This window comes from Pararge aegeria, chromosome Z (assembly GCF_905163445.1).
Source record: "Pararge aegeria chromosome Z, ilParAegt1.1, whole genome shotgun sequence".
Classification (NCBI taxonomy): Eukaryota; Metazoa; Arthropoda; class Insecta; order Lepidoptera; family Nymphalidae; genus Pararge; species Pararge aegeria.
The window spans coordinates 14,579,658-14,594,110 of record NC_053208.1 but is presented as its reverse complement, the minus strand read 5'-3'; the positions used below and the strand labels follow the sequence as shown (position 1 = coordinate 14,594,110).

Here is a 14,453-nt window from a genome sequence, read left to right as displayed (position 1 = left end):
TGACGGGTTTGCTACTTCTCCCGAATCTCCTCTTTCAATCCTTTCTCTTTCAATGTCACAATTGCAATTCATTATTAATGCAATTTCAGCTGGCCATTAAATGACTAAAAAGCAAATTGAAAGCTGAATTGCATTAAAATATTCAATCCAATCCAATTTTAACGGGTTTCAAAAGAAAGATACCTAAAAATAAGGGCTGTACGGTCCCTGATCGTTGCCTATCTCGATGGGGACAAATCAAAAAACAACAATATAATATTTAAAAAAATGATGTGTCGTGGGACACCAGGTAGGAACGAAGTTAATACAATTTTATGCAGGTTTTCTTGATTTTTCTTTAAAATTTTGCTGATTAGTTTTTGTTTAAGTACAAGAAAGTATTTAGGAAATTCAGTATTTTAGGAAATAATAAATTACTTAAAATAAAAAAACAACATCGTAATTCAAATTATCAACTAAAATAACAAAATATGTCTCTTTATCTTTGTTTGACAACCTAAAATTACATAGAAATAGAAAAATAGAAATAAAAATAATTACAAAATCATTTAACGCGCGTAAATTAGTCGCGCAGCAAAATTGCTATCCCTCCAAGCCTGCCGTAAGGGACTTCGTTCCGATATGTCAAAAAAAATGTAAGAAAACCATTTTCAGAAGTTTTTTCATCGTTTTTCATCAAATAGTTTTTCGTCACCATCAATATAAAAAGTAGTAGGTATGTTTAACTCACACCCCACTTTCGCTCTTAAACTATGTACGCTTCCAAAAATCATGGTCGGGAATGTTTGTTTTTCGTATGGTATTACTCAAAGCCCAAAGCCTAATAGATGGCGCTGTTTTGCGCTTTTAATCTAAAACGGGTTATCGTTGCGCAGTAGATACTTTTTTACCTTAACGAGCGAGGTTAGCCGGCTAATAATCCTAAATTGCTTGGGGTAACTATAACATATTCTATAACACCTTTTACTTTGGATTACTTGTTCTGCTTTTGGATACATTCTTTGAGTTTCCTTGCAATTTGGTGCTGTTATCTACGATTTATCTCTGATTTTATTTCGTGCGGACTAAACCAAGAAAATGTTTGATTTTTTTCTGGTTTCTCGTGTTCATTAACTCTCTTTCTATCTCGTTCCTCGCATACGTGCCCTGCGCACTGTTCTTTTGTTTATGGGCGATATGATTTTCCACTTACCACCAGACGGGCCATTTTCGTTGTCCGCCTTTCCGTCCGACTGATCACTACATATATAAAAAAACTATATAAAAATTATAATCATTAAAGCTAAAATGTTTGTTTGAATGTTTAGTTTACGACCCGTAATTGACGCGGGCGAAACAGCAGGACACAGCTTATAGGTAGGTAAGTAACATTTCATGAATATCGGGATACCAAGGCGGTCTCATTAGCTACATAAGAGCACCTATCTTCAAATGTCAAATGCCGAATTCAAAACATTTTGTTATCAGGTTGCAGGTTGTATCATTGAAATAAGAACATATATTATTGCTTGCAGCGCCTTGTGTCCAAAAACACTGAACACGCGCCACGCACGTCTTACTTTACACCCTCGGAATGTGGCTAGCTAACAAAATTTTACTCATCTTATGGTAAACGCTTAGAACATTACACTTACAATAATTACCGTCAATTGCTAAATGGTATGAAGTGCAGGTGAGGTTGGCATTTTGGGAGGCTAACTGGTACTAGCCTCCCATTTACACCCCTGTTTGTCTGAGACACTACTAAAGTGGAGTGGTTTTTGATCATATTAGTCTTGAACAAGGTTTCTGTATGGTCTTAATTCAGTGCCTTTTATATATCACATAATATTTGCATGTGTTAGTTTAATATATATTTTTTACCTACCTATCATTAAGACTTAAGTGAGGGGTTTGATGCGGTTCGCTATTGGTCCTATCTTCAATGATATTGATCAGATATTTACAAAAATTTGGCAAATCTAAACTGATGCATTATTACTTAACTGATGATACAAAAAAAAATTGTTGATATCGGTCAAGATTTTACGGAGTTATGGAAAACTTTACACCTCTTTCCCGTAGTAAGTAACTCTTTGATTGTTCGGGATAAACAAAAGCCTATAGAGCTTTAGGCATGCCTATTACCTACTCGTATCTAATCGGATTGGAATCCGTCCAATAGTCTAGCTAGGCATGATGCGCAGACAGAATTAAAGACAAAAAACAAAATTTATCCGTTTCGGGTTTCATTAGGTAATCCGTTAAAGTATAGTAAAGCTTTTACAGGTTAATTTGTTATTTTTTTTTTACAACAATCGACTAGTTACCGTCTTAATTTAGGTACCTAGAAGTGGTGATAGCCTAGTCGTTGCGGCATCGACTTCACTTTTCGGCAGAGTTCGAAACTCAGCACGCACCTCTAACTTTTCTAAGTCATGTGCGTTTTAAGCACTTAAAATATCACTTTCTTCAACGGAAGAGGAATGGCATAGGTGCCATAATGACAAGTCATGTAAAATAGACTTGGGGCCCATTTGTCACTACCCCGCTTTTTCCGCGGGTTCCGTACGAGACGACTGACACGTCTGTTTGCCATGGTTATTGTGGCCAAATAGTCTCGTTAGACGGCCTTTGATCCAGCAGTATACTGTTAAAGGCTTTTTAAGATGCTGATGATGAATTCGTCAACCTAAAGTCAAGAAGTATGTGTCTATCTACTTAAGTTTATGAAGGGTCACGTGCAATAAAAACACTAATTTTACACATAACAACATTTATTTATTAGAATAAATATATTTTAGACACTAAGTATAAGATAATATAATTTAAGATAACTACGTTGAAAATAGGAAAGTAGGTATGTTTTGACACATGCAATTAAATTTAGTCTGTAATAACATCGTAGAATCTACTCCTTTGAAGGAAACGTTGCAACATTGTTACATGATAATATAATACTTAGTAAAACATCAAGACATTTATGTAGGCAAAGTAACCATAATTATTCGTATCGCAAATTAAAGACATTTATTTGTTTACCTACTTATAAACATCCACTATTAAATTACACAAATCTTACCTAGGTACTCGCGTGTATTTAAGTACACCGGGATAAAAGTTTAATTACATTATTAACTTAGACATTTTTATTACTATAGTAAAAATAATTCCTGACTACTAACATAGGTAGAAAATTTGTACCTACCACTTATTACTTTATTAAAGATCCTTAAGTCCCACAACAATACTAACTTGAAGATGCTAAAAATCAAAACCATTTGAAGAGGCTGTTTCTTTGTCAAATAACTAACTTGTCTTTTTTTTATTTCATGATAACTTAGAAAATAATTTCTGGCTACCATGTACTATGAGAATATAACTTTTCTTAACAATTGAATAAAAATCAAACGGTAAAACTGATTAGTGGGCAACGTAACGTATCACAAATCATGAGCAAAGTGAGCATCTTCTAGAAAACAAGATTAGACAGCAAATATATATGTATATATAAATATATATGTATAATATTCTTAAAAATATATATGTATATATATACTTTTATTTAAAAAAAAAAAAATAAGTAGTAGGTACTAAAAGTAAGAATAGTTGCCCGTAGTAGAAACTGTGTAGTTATCTAGTTATATATTTATTATATTAGCAGCATGAAAATATCGATTATGCGTTTGAAAAGGCACCGATCACCGATTTCGAACGTTTGATAGTAGTTTCAATACTGCTTCTAATATGTTTACTGACTACTGGTGTGACAGAAAGTACCACGGGCAAATAAAAAGGGCTGTGGCTGGTACTACCAATTGGACCACCCGTAGTACCACGGTTAAGAACTCATATTATCTCCAAGTTAAGTCCGCCATAAAAATTAAAACGCCTCATCGGGAAATAACAAAACTAACCGAAAATACACGACGGGCGAAGTTGGATCTACAAATACCAACGAACCTAATATATATTAAAGAGCTAACTGTTTAATTTTGATTATTTACTATTATGTAATGTGTCAAACTAAAACACTTAGGTTATTTTAGTTAGACTACACTAAGACAATGACTAATAAGTACTTAACAATAACTATCAAAGGTGACAATATAATGTTAACGCAATGGTCAGCCCCATTACGAGAACTAAGTACATACTATGAAATAGATGTTATTATTTTCTTAATCAAAATATACCTATTACTTTCCATACGATAAGTGCAATGTAGATTCAAATGATGTTAAATAATAGGATAACTAAAGTTTCGTAGTCTAAAATACTTCGATCTTCATCAGTGAGTTATTAAAGTCAAAAGTCAAAGTCAAAAATATCTTTATTCAAGTAGGCCCACAGGTGGCACTTTTGATGCGTACATAAGAATTACACGGTAGTGAGATGATGGCGATAACCACATTCGTAAACTTAAAACTAAAGCTACGAGGGTTCCAAACGCGTCCCGGTCTAAGAAGAAGCCCACAACAAACTTAGCCGGGTGTATTAATAATAACTATTAAACCAAAGTCACGTGGATTTGTGGTTTTGCTTTTGAAAAATCGGCTCTCAATGTTGAACTGGTTGGGCTGATTTCAGATCTGTGACGAAATCTTATTGCACTTTTCGTAAGGACGGCAGTACCTATAGTAGTAGACAATCTTGTGAAGGATGAGATTGGTCATTTCCTTTGTCCAATTTTCCGATTCATAATTTTGAAGGGTATATAAATGTACTTAATAATTGTTTAAGGTAAAAATAGATTACAATGTTAAGAAAAACAAGGATTACGATGTTATAAGGGAATGTGTGAAAACATAGAAACATTTTCATTTACCTCTTTCATGAGCGCATAGCTCAAATAAACTAAATCAAAATTAACTGCTTTAATCAAACATTGTATCAATGATATGTACTTGTGGAGTGGAGTATCGATCTATTGTTATTTTATCGATCTTCTATTTAGTTGTTCAGACTAAAAAACTTATGACTATTTTTATTTTCAGCCCAAATCTATAGCTTCTTAAACTTTTAAAGGACCTGTGAAGAAGTAGAGTTGGCACATGTTATCATTTAATTAATATAATAATACAAACATGTATAGAACATCAAAAATATGTAAATATTCAACTACATGAATTTTAGTAATAGGTTTATTATCTCTTCTAAAAGGGGTAAATAACTTTATGAATACTAACTACAAATGTATAAGATTTAGTTATAAATAATATACCTACATAGATTTTTAATAGATATAATATATAGTCGATCATTAAATTACAACATCGACAAGTTGCACATACTATTAGTGAAACATTAATTATGATGATAGAGTTTAACTTAGAATTAACTTACACCATCTGAATATATATAGAGATATATATAGATATACAGAGATATATAATATAGCAATGCGTGCCTCGCGATACCAAGTAACAGTTACAACCTTAAGTTATAAGGAAATTTCTATTAATCATAATAAAATACCGTTAACATAATAAAATAACCTTCTAAGTACATATAGTAATTATTTTATTTTTGTTAATAGCCTGTAGCTTAAGAGCTTCAGGCAATATATTTATCCTTTTAGAGCCTTTGGAATGATTTGGCATCGAGCTTTTGGAATCGAACTTGACGGAATCCTAATAATAGAATTATTATTAATGTTTAAACTTTTCGAATGAAATTTTTTACTAAGAGAATGAACTATTCTCTTTATTAAGAACTATACACCTACCTACTTTATAACATCAATATATATTTAATATAATTTTCTCATATTTACTACACAGTACAAGTACAGTACAAATAATTGAGTACAATTAGTCAAAACATCATAATTTAGGCTCATATCTATAGTATAAATGAAAGACTTGTATTAAATAAATATAACAAAGTGCATAATAAAATAATGAAATGTATATGTAATAAAAAGTTTGAGCGTATTCAGACTTTGTAGGGAGCAAGTACGGAGTATGTATACAATGTCCCTTCCTGCGAAGCTGAAATTGCGTAACGCACTTACTATATTTATAAACCTTGTGCCTTTTATTTACCTGGTGGTAAATTATGTAATCTAAAATGTTAACGCACTAACAGAGGGCATTTGAAATGTAGGCAAACGCACAAACTTTAACACGATAAATCCCTTTATGTGTGAAGCTAATTCAACTTCAGGTATACTTCAGGATAGACAAGTTCTCGGCTAGATTTATCGCAAACACCCGATGTTTCGAATTATTGCCGTAAATGTGGCCGCAACATAATTATTTATACGTTGTCACCAAATTATACAGCAAAGATTCGCTGTAGCGTTGTAGCTTTAAAATTTCAGCGATGGGTGCTGGTCACACTCAGCTTACTTCATAATAATTATTGCGAAGTTCGAAATCGGTCATACCGCTCACACCGTTCAACATCTCGCTATAAAAAAAAAGCGCGCGCAGTGTAGCCAACCGCACGAGATTTCTTGGCCAGACGTATCGCGACAACACAAATCATCGCGTCGCGTTTTTGCGATAATCTCGCTCACATAACATAATACATAATGGCATTGCATAACGTATTCTAGTCTGATTTTTTAATTGTTAGATAACAGGTTAGGGATAAAATTTGTCTGATTTCGTTAATAATTTAAATTTATTCCTCTGAATTTATTTGACTACTGAAAAACCGACCCAAAGGGTCGGTTTTACAAAGTTATTTACAAAGGTAATTGGAAAGGTTATTAATTTTAGTTACCTTTCCCATGTTACAAGATTAGGTACATATATAGGGATATTCCATGCCAAATCGACCACTTTTGAACCTCACCCCTTTAGATTTCGCTGAATTTTTTTTTATCTTTTTCTACTCGATGAAAGACATTTTTCAGAATTTTTAAATTTTTTTTATCCAACCCAAAAAAGTTAAAAAGCTTTCAAAAAAATGGCTCTTTTATTTTCAAATAGCCATAACTCTCTCAAAAATTGACCATTCGGACGTTTCTTTTTTCAAAATTTTTGTTTTTAATTGAATTTTTTGAAATAATAAATAAAAAAAATTTAACATGATCGCTTCTATGAAATAATCGCGTTATTTGTATAAAATCGTTATTTTTTCGTAGTTCTTCGTTCTAAATTTTTTTCTTTTTTTCTCAAAAGAACTTCAATCAATTCTACAATTATTATCCCTGTGTATCCCAGAGAGGGCCGATTTTTTTTTCTATTTTTTTTATTTAATTGAAAAATGTCTTTATCAAGTAGAAAAAGATAAAAAAAAATCAGCGAAATCTAAAGAGGTAAGGTTCAAAAGTGGTCGATTTGGCATGGAATACCCATATATAGACCAAATAATACCTATAATTCTGGACATAAAAAGGTAACATACAAAATCAGCCTGCGAAAATTCTACTACATAAAGATCGCGTAAGAGTCTCATAGCACCAATTAAAATAAAATATATATATAAAAATTCCAACTCTCAATCAGTTCTCTGCTAGTAAAAAAGTAAAAGTTAACTACTAATAATGGTATCCAAAAAAAAAACCTTACAAAAAATTATATAATATGTACAAAGTTACGAACTAATAATAAAAAAATCATTTTTATTGGGTGAAATCTATCTTAACTAACGTTGAGATTGTTCCTTTGGTTGAGCTTTTAAAAATACGGCTTGAAAATAAGGAAGATAAAATTAATCTATTAAATGTTAAATGCCAATCAATTATGCACCTACAACAATTTACTCTTAAAAAAATATAAAAAAAAAACAGGCTTATTTTCCTATGGAGCCTATTATTAGTCACAAGATAAATAAAATAAAATTAAATGTTTTAAAATAACAGTCTTTCTTTTAGAACACAAATTAATAATGTTATTTAGATTTCCTTCACATACAAATTGATTTATAGCTTTAGGTTGGGTACCGCTCTCCTTACGTAGATAATTACGTTAATCTTATCCATTTTAGTAATTGAGGGTACCTACCAATAAAACCTGCCTCCACCGTTTTATGAAACACATTTTTTTTTTCATTCGACGAGATACAAGTTTGACTGCAATCTCACCTGATGTTAAGTGCTGATTCAGTCTAAGATGGTAGCGGGCTTACCTGTGATAGGTAGGACAGTAATTAAAATAAACAAATATTTTCTACTGTTCCGTCAATTACCTAGCTACAAAATACGTGCTGAGTTGAAAACTGTCGCTATCAAATTATGCGTTTTGTACGAGTTAGCAACTTGTTGGAAAAGTTAGTGAATGGAGCAGCTGAACATGACATCGCATATCTGACGCGTTATATTGTCGATTTGTAGCAGTTTGTTTCTGGTGTAAGGAAATAATACAATTTAATTTGACCGAAACCCGTAACGTTACATTAATGTTACAAATAATGTGTCAGGTATACAAATAACAGTATCATTTGTATTCAAATCTGGAAACAGGTATGTAGATAGTAGTTTCGATGGAGATCGGTAATAAGAAAATACATACTTAAATCGTAATTCTTAATTGTTCTAAAATATTTTTTAATTAGGTTTGATTACTAATATAGATAAGTACTACTTAAGTTCGTTTCATAAAATTAACATTGATACTATTATATTCGATTTTTTTTTTGTTTTTTTTTTTTTTTTTTTTTTTTCATTACTACGCATAACATTCTTGAAGCAGCTATTCTACTTATTCAAATAAGCTCACATCTTATCCATCTAATAAGTACTATAAGCATAAAATAAGCTTCAATATAGCTTAAAGACTGACCGCGTTAAATGAATTAGTCAACTATTTACAAGTAATATTAAAAAATAGAAGCCGTCTTTGGAAAAATTCAAGAAAAAATATATTCGCCATAAACATTGACATTTATTAATATTCCTATTCCTATTGAAAAAGCCAAGAGAAAAAACGTTTTAAAAACATGTATTTATCGTCATTGACCAATCATATTATATGGTACCGAGGTACCGCCATTTCGTGGCGCTTCTCTCGATATACTCGATTACTATCGGTATATCGTCGAGGCCACGAGTCGGCTATTACGTTAAATTCCGGTAGGTATATTAAGAACATAGTCAAATTCTGAATACAGCTTTAACCACCTTACAATATAGGAAGCAATAAGATAATTTGCCAAGACAATTTACCTTTCGATTCCTATCTAACTATCTATAAGCCTTCTTTGATACGAATACAAACGTGGTAATCTTCAATAACATATCGTTATATATGTAGCTACGTTAAAATCATGTTCCCGCGTCGAATTCGAATATAATCACAACCACGATTTTCACAATCCGCGTACATATTTAACTTTTAATACCAATAAATTCGTAAGTTCGTTACGCAGATACGGGTTCGCACTACGTAACGGCGTTGTATTCATCAGTACAGTCTTAATCAGTCTTCACTGTGATTAACCCAAATTTAGATTTTGAAAATTGTTACCGTTTTTGTTTTCTACTTTTTTAATTCCTAGTCATCATATTCCAACCCCAACCGACGCAACGCCACGCGTGAATTGTTAAGTCAGATAAAAACGTGCCAAGGCCTAAAACACGCGTGTCGTGATATCGGGTCGCGCCGAAGTGTTAATCAGTCTTGACTTTTAACTAGTTTGTTCTTAATTCCATGAAGTCATTTCCGGTATAAATAGCTTATCGAGTCGCATCTCAATATGTTTAATTGGATTTTGCATATTGTTCAAGGGAATGGTTATTGTAATTGTTTTCTGTGTACCAAAAAGAGGACAGAAAGTAGCAGTGGCGATCAGCAAGCACCAGGAGGAGCTGGTGCTTGCTGATCGCCACTGCTACTTCACTCTTAAACTGGTTTGATGAATCGAAATTAATAGACTATTAAATTATCAAAAATTAAAGCCGATATTTACTGCATATTCATAGGATTTTCAATTATGCATACGGGCATCGAGTTTACTCTCGACTGCTCCCTCCTGAATATGAAATCGGAAAGGCTTGAAGTTCGCCGTGGGCCGCCAAGTAGCGACTCGATATCGCCAATGCTCCTTGATTCCACAACTTTACGCTTTCTGGATACTTTAGGCCTGGTGGGGATCTCATTTTCGTAGGTGATAAATTCAGTTGAGTGTGCCTTGGAGTGTTTAATCGAGGTCCCAGAGAATGTTGACGAGTCAGATAGTGATAGAGGTCGCTCGTAGCGGCTGAGTGGTGCCCGCGCAGTGCTCACGAGGTTACCCTGAGATGTCGATCTACCACCCAGATTTGCACCGACCGGGCCGTTTTGGGTCCCTGGAAAAAGGTTAAATATTTAATTAATTATTAAATCTATATTGGTAGCTGCGCTCCGCGTTAGCAGCAGTAAATAATCTGTAAGTATACGCTACGGGTTTGTTATGCAATTAGGTCCTACGTATATAGAACTAATTTGGTTTGCTTATAATGTGGTAGTAATGGCAGAGACTCTGCCCTTTTTTAAAAATCGCTCGGGAACCAACAATGTTTTCGGGATAAAAATATCCGATTAGTGTACCTATATAATTATTGACAATTTTTTGTAAAACTATGTGTTTGACATGACTTCTGTATAACATGAGATTTATTTAAAAATATAACACATACAGTACAATATTTTATATTATCTATCTTGTTCCGACTTAGAAATTACGTTTCGAAATTTGAGTTTTAAATGAAACCAATTAAAACTCACATTTGAATCAGTATTACCTACTAGTTAAATCATCGCTTAGCAACAAGATGTAACTAGTGTGGGGTGAGTAGTAACGTCATACTAAAACAACAGGTTTCATTATTTAATGCTTGTATTATAAAATCAACGAACAAATAATAAGAAAATTGTATCTTACAAAGTAATGAGGTAAAAACTTTAACAATAGTCATCTTTTGACACGCATATCAGACTCTTAGATTAATTAAAGTTAGATACTAATAAAATCAATCATCAGTGAAAACTTTTTTTTTCAAATTGGTATAGTCGACATATACTTAACAATTCTTTTAATAAGAAATCTTTATAGTTTTGTTTTTACTTAACTATAACAATCAATGTGGCAAGCTCCATGAGCTTCAATAAGTGAAAAAAAAACAAAAGTATATGTGTAAACTTGGGTCTGTATACACTCGTTCCAATCTCCTTTACTATATTTTTTGCCATTATCTAAAACTTCCTTTGCAGCTTCTTATCAAAGGTACCTCTTCAACTTTGACGTGCGTTCTGACATCCTTTTATAATTCTCTCTCGCATCCTAAAACAAAACAATAAACTTGATAAATAACATATAAACTAATAAACCAAAAATGTAATAGCTAATAAATTAATGTAGCTTGGGGCAATACGTTTTTTTTTTAATTTATTTGAAAACTGTCTCTGTTTATGTGAAGAACTATCATGCGATAGTTTAATAAATGCACGACAGATGCATGCTCCCGCTCTGTACACAGCTGTACTGGCTGCGTTTACCTCGTAGGCCGTTCTTTAAAGAGCACGTTTCGTTAGAAAAAAAAAAAAACAACCAAGCGGAGTTTTTAAGCTGTAATTACTTACCCCCGTCACAACAAGCCCCTCTCTGCCATAGAACTCAATATCATAATTTCCATGATCACGAATTTTGTATGATGATGACCAATCGTCACAACAGTCAGAAAAGATACTCAAAAGGCAGGCGGGCTGTACAAGTGGTCAGTAGGCATACGACACATTGCTGTGGCGATCTATCCTCTGATTTTTATTTTATAGCGTAGTTACTTACGCTTACGCTTCGGGTACGAACGCGGTGCGCTTCTACCTTCCTCAACCAAGCATCCTTCCGAAAGGGTGTCAAGTAGTTCCTCCTCTCTTTGGTCGTCGTTGTCACCATCGCTATAGTTACGTCCCATACCAGAAGTCGACGGTGTTGGGTTCTGTAAGTAAAATTTTATTCAGTTTCCTTTCCAATCTCAATTTTCATAATCTGTGTGGATGCATAATTGTATTTTAATTAATATTATGATATATAGGATTGCTTTGCTTTTGAAATATGTATTCAATGAAAACCTATAAGTAGACATAGGTATGTGTATGTAAGTATGCATATTATTGTGTATTTTTAAAAAAAAAAAAATTTAAAGCAAGTGACATTTTAATTTGATAAATATCTTAAACCAGAAATTTATCCAATTAAAATTTCACTTGCTTTAATCGAGAAGAAATCCATCGTGAGGAAACCGGCATATCTGAAACTCCTCCATAACATTCCCGAGAGCGTTTGAAGTCGACCGAGTCGAAGTCTGTAGCGATGACGGCGTACAACACACATGACTTGGAAAGTACTTCTGCACTTACACATTTAAAGATCACGCGCTCACTCATGTAAACCGAGCAACGCTTCGTGTGATGAAAATGCTTTAGAGGGAACTGTTTAGGGACTTACCGCATATATGTCCGTTGTTGAGTTTGGAGGGCACGAGCTGACGCCCTTCAAGAGGTAGGTTATCATGTCACCCTTGCCCTTTACAGCAACAATGCCACGGCAGATCAGTTTGTATCCTCGCGTAGACAGAATGTCATACACTTCTTTAGTGACCTATTGAATATGCGCAACAGCATTTATAGTGGGTAATGAAAATATATTACATCATTATTAAATAATACATTTACTTGATACGTATATAAATTCGCAATTAGCTTTGAATGCATGAACACAAGTTACTACTTATTAAAGCAATAAATATATGGTACCACAGCTATCGCAATGCTTTTAAATATAACTGTCATTTATAAAAAGTAAGCGAATTTATACACGTCGCGTTAATAAATTTCCAGATTCCTCTGCATCGGACTTTACTAAGCAATAGGCTATCGAATGTTTGACCGTGACAAGTTTTTACAGTGGCTTCCTTTTGACTTAACTGTACCAAATTAAAAAGTAGTTATTTCAGAGTTAGCTAGAAGTTTATTAGCACTACACATTAAATATTTTATTTTGAAATTCACCTGTATCTCGCCTACTACTCCAGTCGAGTCCATTCTTGAAGCGACATTGACTGCATTCCCCCAGATGTCATACTGAGGTTTGCGTGCACCAATGACGCCAGCAACGACAGGACCAATGTTTATGCCTGTTCAAATAAAACGAGTACGTTGTTAACTCTGCCTACTAATGTTCAATGTTTGCCACTACAATTTATTAATACAGGAAATTAATAACATTGACTTTTCTTCGTCTTACAACGGAGACCTTGATATGATGTTCAATGGATACGTTGCATGGTCATCTAATAATGGGATGCATATTGCTAAATGCATATATACATATTATAATATTTTTAAAAATATTCAATAGTGAATATTTCCCCGTTGGTCGATTGGCGCACTAGGCAGCCTGCTTTCTGAGTTTAAGGCCGTAGGTTTGGTTCCCACAACTGGAAAATGTTTGTATGATGAACATGAATGGTTTATGGTGTTTGGGTGTTTATCTGTATATTAAAAGTATATATGTATATTATTCATAAAAAAATATTCATCAGTCATCTTAGTACAAGCAGCGCTTACTTTGGCGATGTGTGTATTGTCACAGTGTATTTATTTTTTATTTAATTATTTTACTCACGTAAGCGAATAATATATACACTATTTTGGTGCTTAATTTATTTGGCCGCAAGAAGCTCAGAATTAAAATCGCATTAAAATTTCAAATATTACCTAGTGATTCTTTAGATCGAACAAATTGAAGGAATCACCGAAGTAAGACAATTAAAAGTCGCCATGCGATATTTATACATAAAAATATTCATATAAGAACAGTCGCATTGATCTAGATGAAGATAAAATCAAGATTCATGTCGAACGTATGGGCACGGTTCCAAAGTTTTTCTGACCCACTCTGACCCGGCCGCTACAACCGGAAACTGCCAGAACATGTTGAGCCATTGAGCCATTGAACATGTTGAGTGCAAGTACTATAATTGTCTCGGTCAACCGTTTTATTTCAATACAAGTATGAAAAGATATTTAAACCGTGCCCTTGAAATTGATAAAAACATCGCAAATAACAAACCACGAGAACAAGTCGCAAATGCGAAATACATAAAACATATATAACGCAGAGCATGCATCTTAATTTTGAATAAGATCACATATCTTACCTATCCTGATATTGAAGGTATTGAATGAGTGCACATTTACATATAGTAATTGTTCGCGTAGTTTAAGCGCATAGTCAGCCATTGCTGTCACATGGCGGTAGCCACGGAGATCCCTGGTGGCCGCTGTTAGACCTGAAACCATTTTTATATTAATCTGTCTATCATCGCTTCAAGTTAGAAGTTTTCAGGACACACAAAACCACTCTCTTACAATATTATGTAAGAATCAAGCAAAAATCTCATACACATATCTAAGAAAAAAGCCAACATTATAAGCAGGTTTATCAGGCACATCTTTTAACATTATAAGCAGGTTTATCAGGCACAGACCCGATGGACTTTGGGTCACATAATATGCGGCCCTTCGCCGGAAAAAGCAGCT

At 33.4% G+C, this 14,453-nt stretch overlaps 1 protein-coding gene across 2 annotated transcripts in view; it reads right to left on the bottom strand.

The window, feature by feature from the left end:
• Nucleotides 1–9,835: 9,835 nt before the first annotated feature.
• Nucleotides 9,836–14,453, bottom strand: part of LOC120636666 (adenylate cyclase type 5-like) — a 50,938-nt gene continuing 46,320 nt past the window's right edge. The window contains exons 22-26 of one of the 2 annotated variants that reach the window (XM_039908230.1): nt 14,072–14,203; nt 12,921–13,045; nt 12,358–12,510; nt 11,698–11,848; nt 9,836–10,219 (exon numbers count right to left, since the gene is read on the bottom strand). In XM_039908230.1, the coding sequence (XP_039764164.1) occupies nt 9,837–10,219; nt 11,698–11,848; nt 12,358–12,510; nt 12,921–13,045; nt 14,072–14,203 (944 nt within the window). In that variant the 3' untranslated portion in view covers nt 9,836. Of the gene's footprint in view, nt 10,220–10,933; nt 11,194–11,697; nt 11,849–12,357; nt 12,511–12,920; nt 13,046–14,071; nt 14,204–14,453 lie in introns of those variants that run through there. The other variant, XM_039908231.1, reaches the window with a different exon arrangement.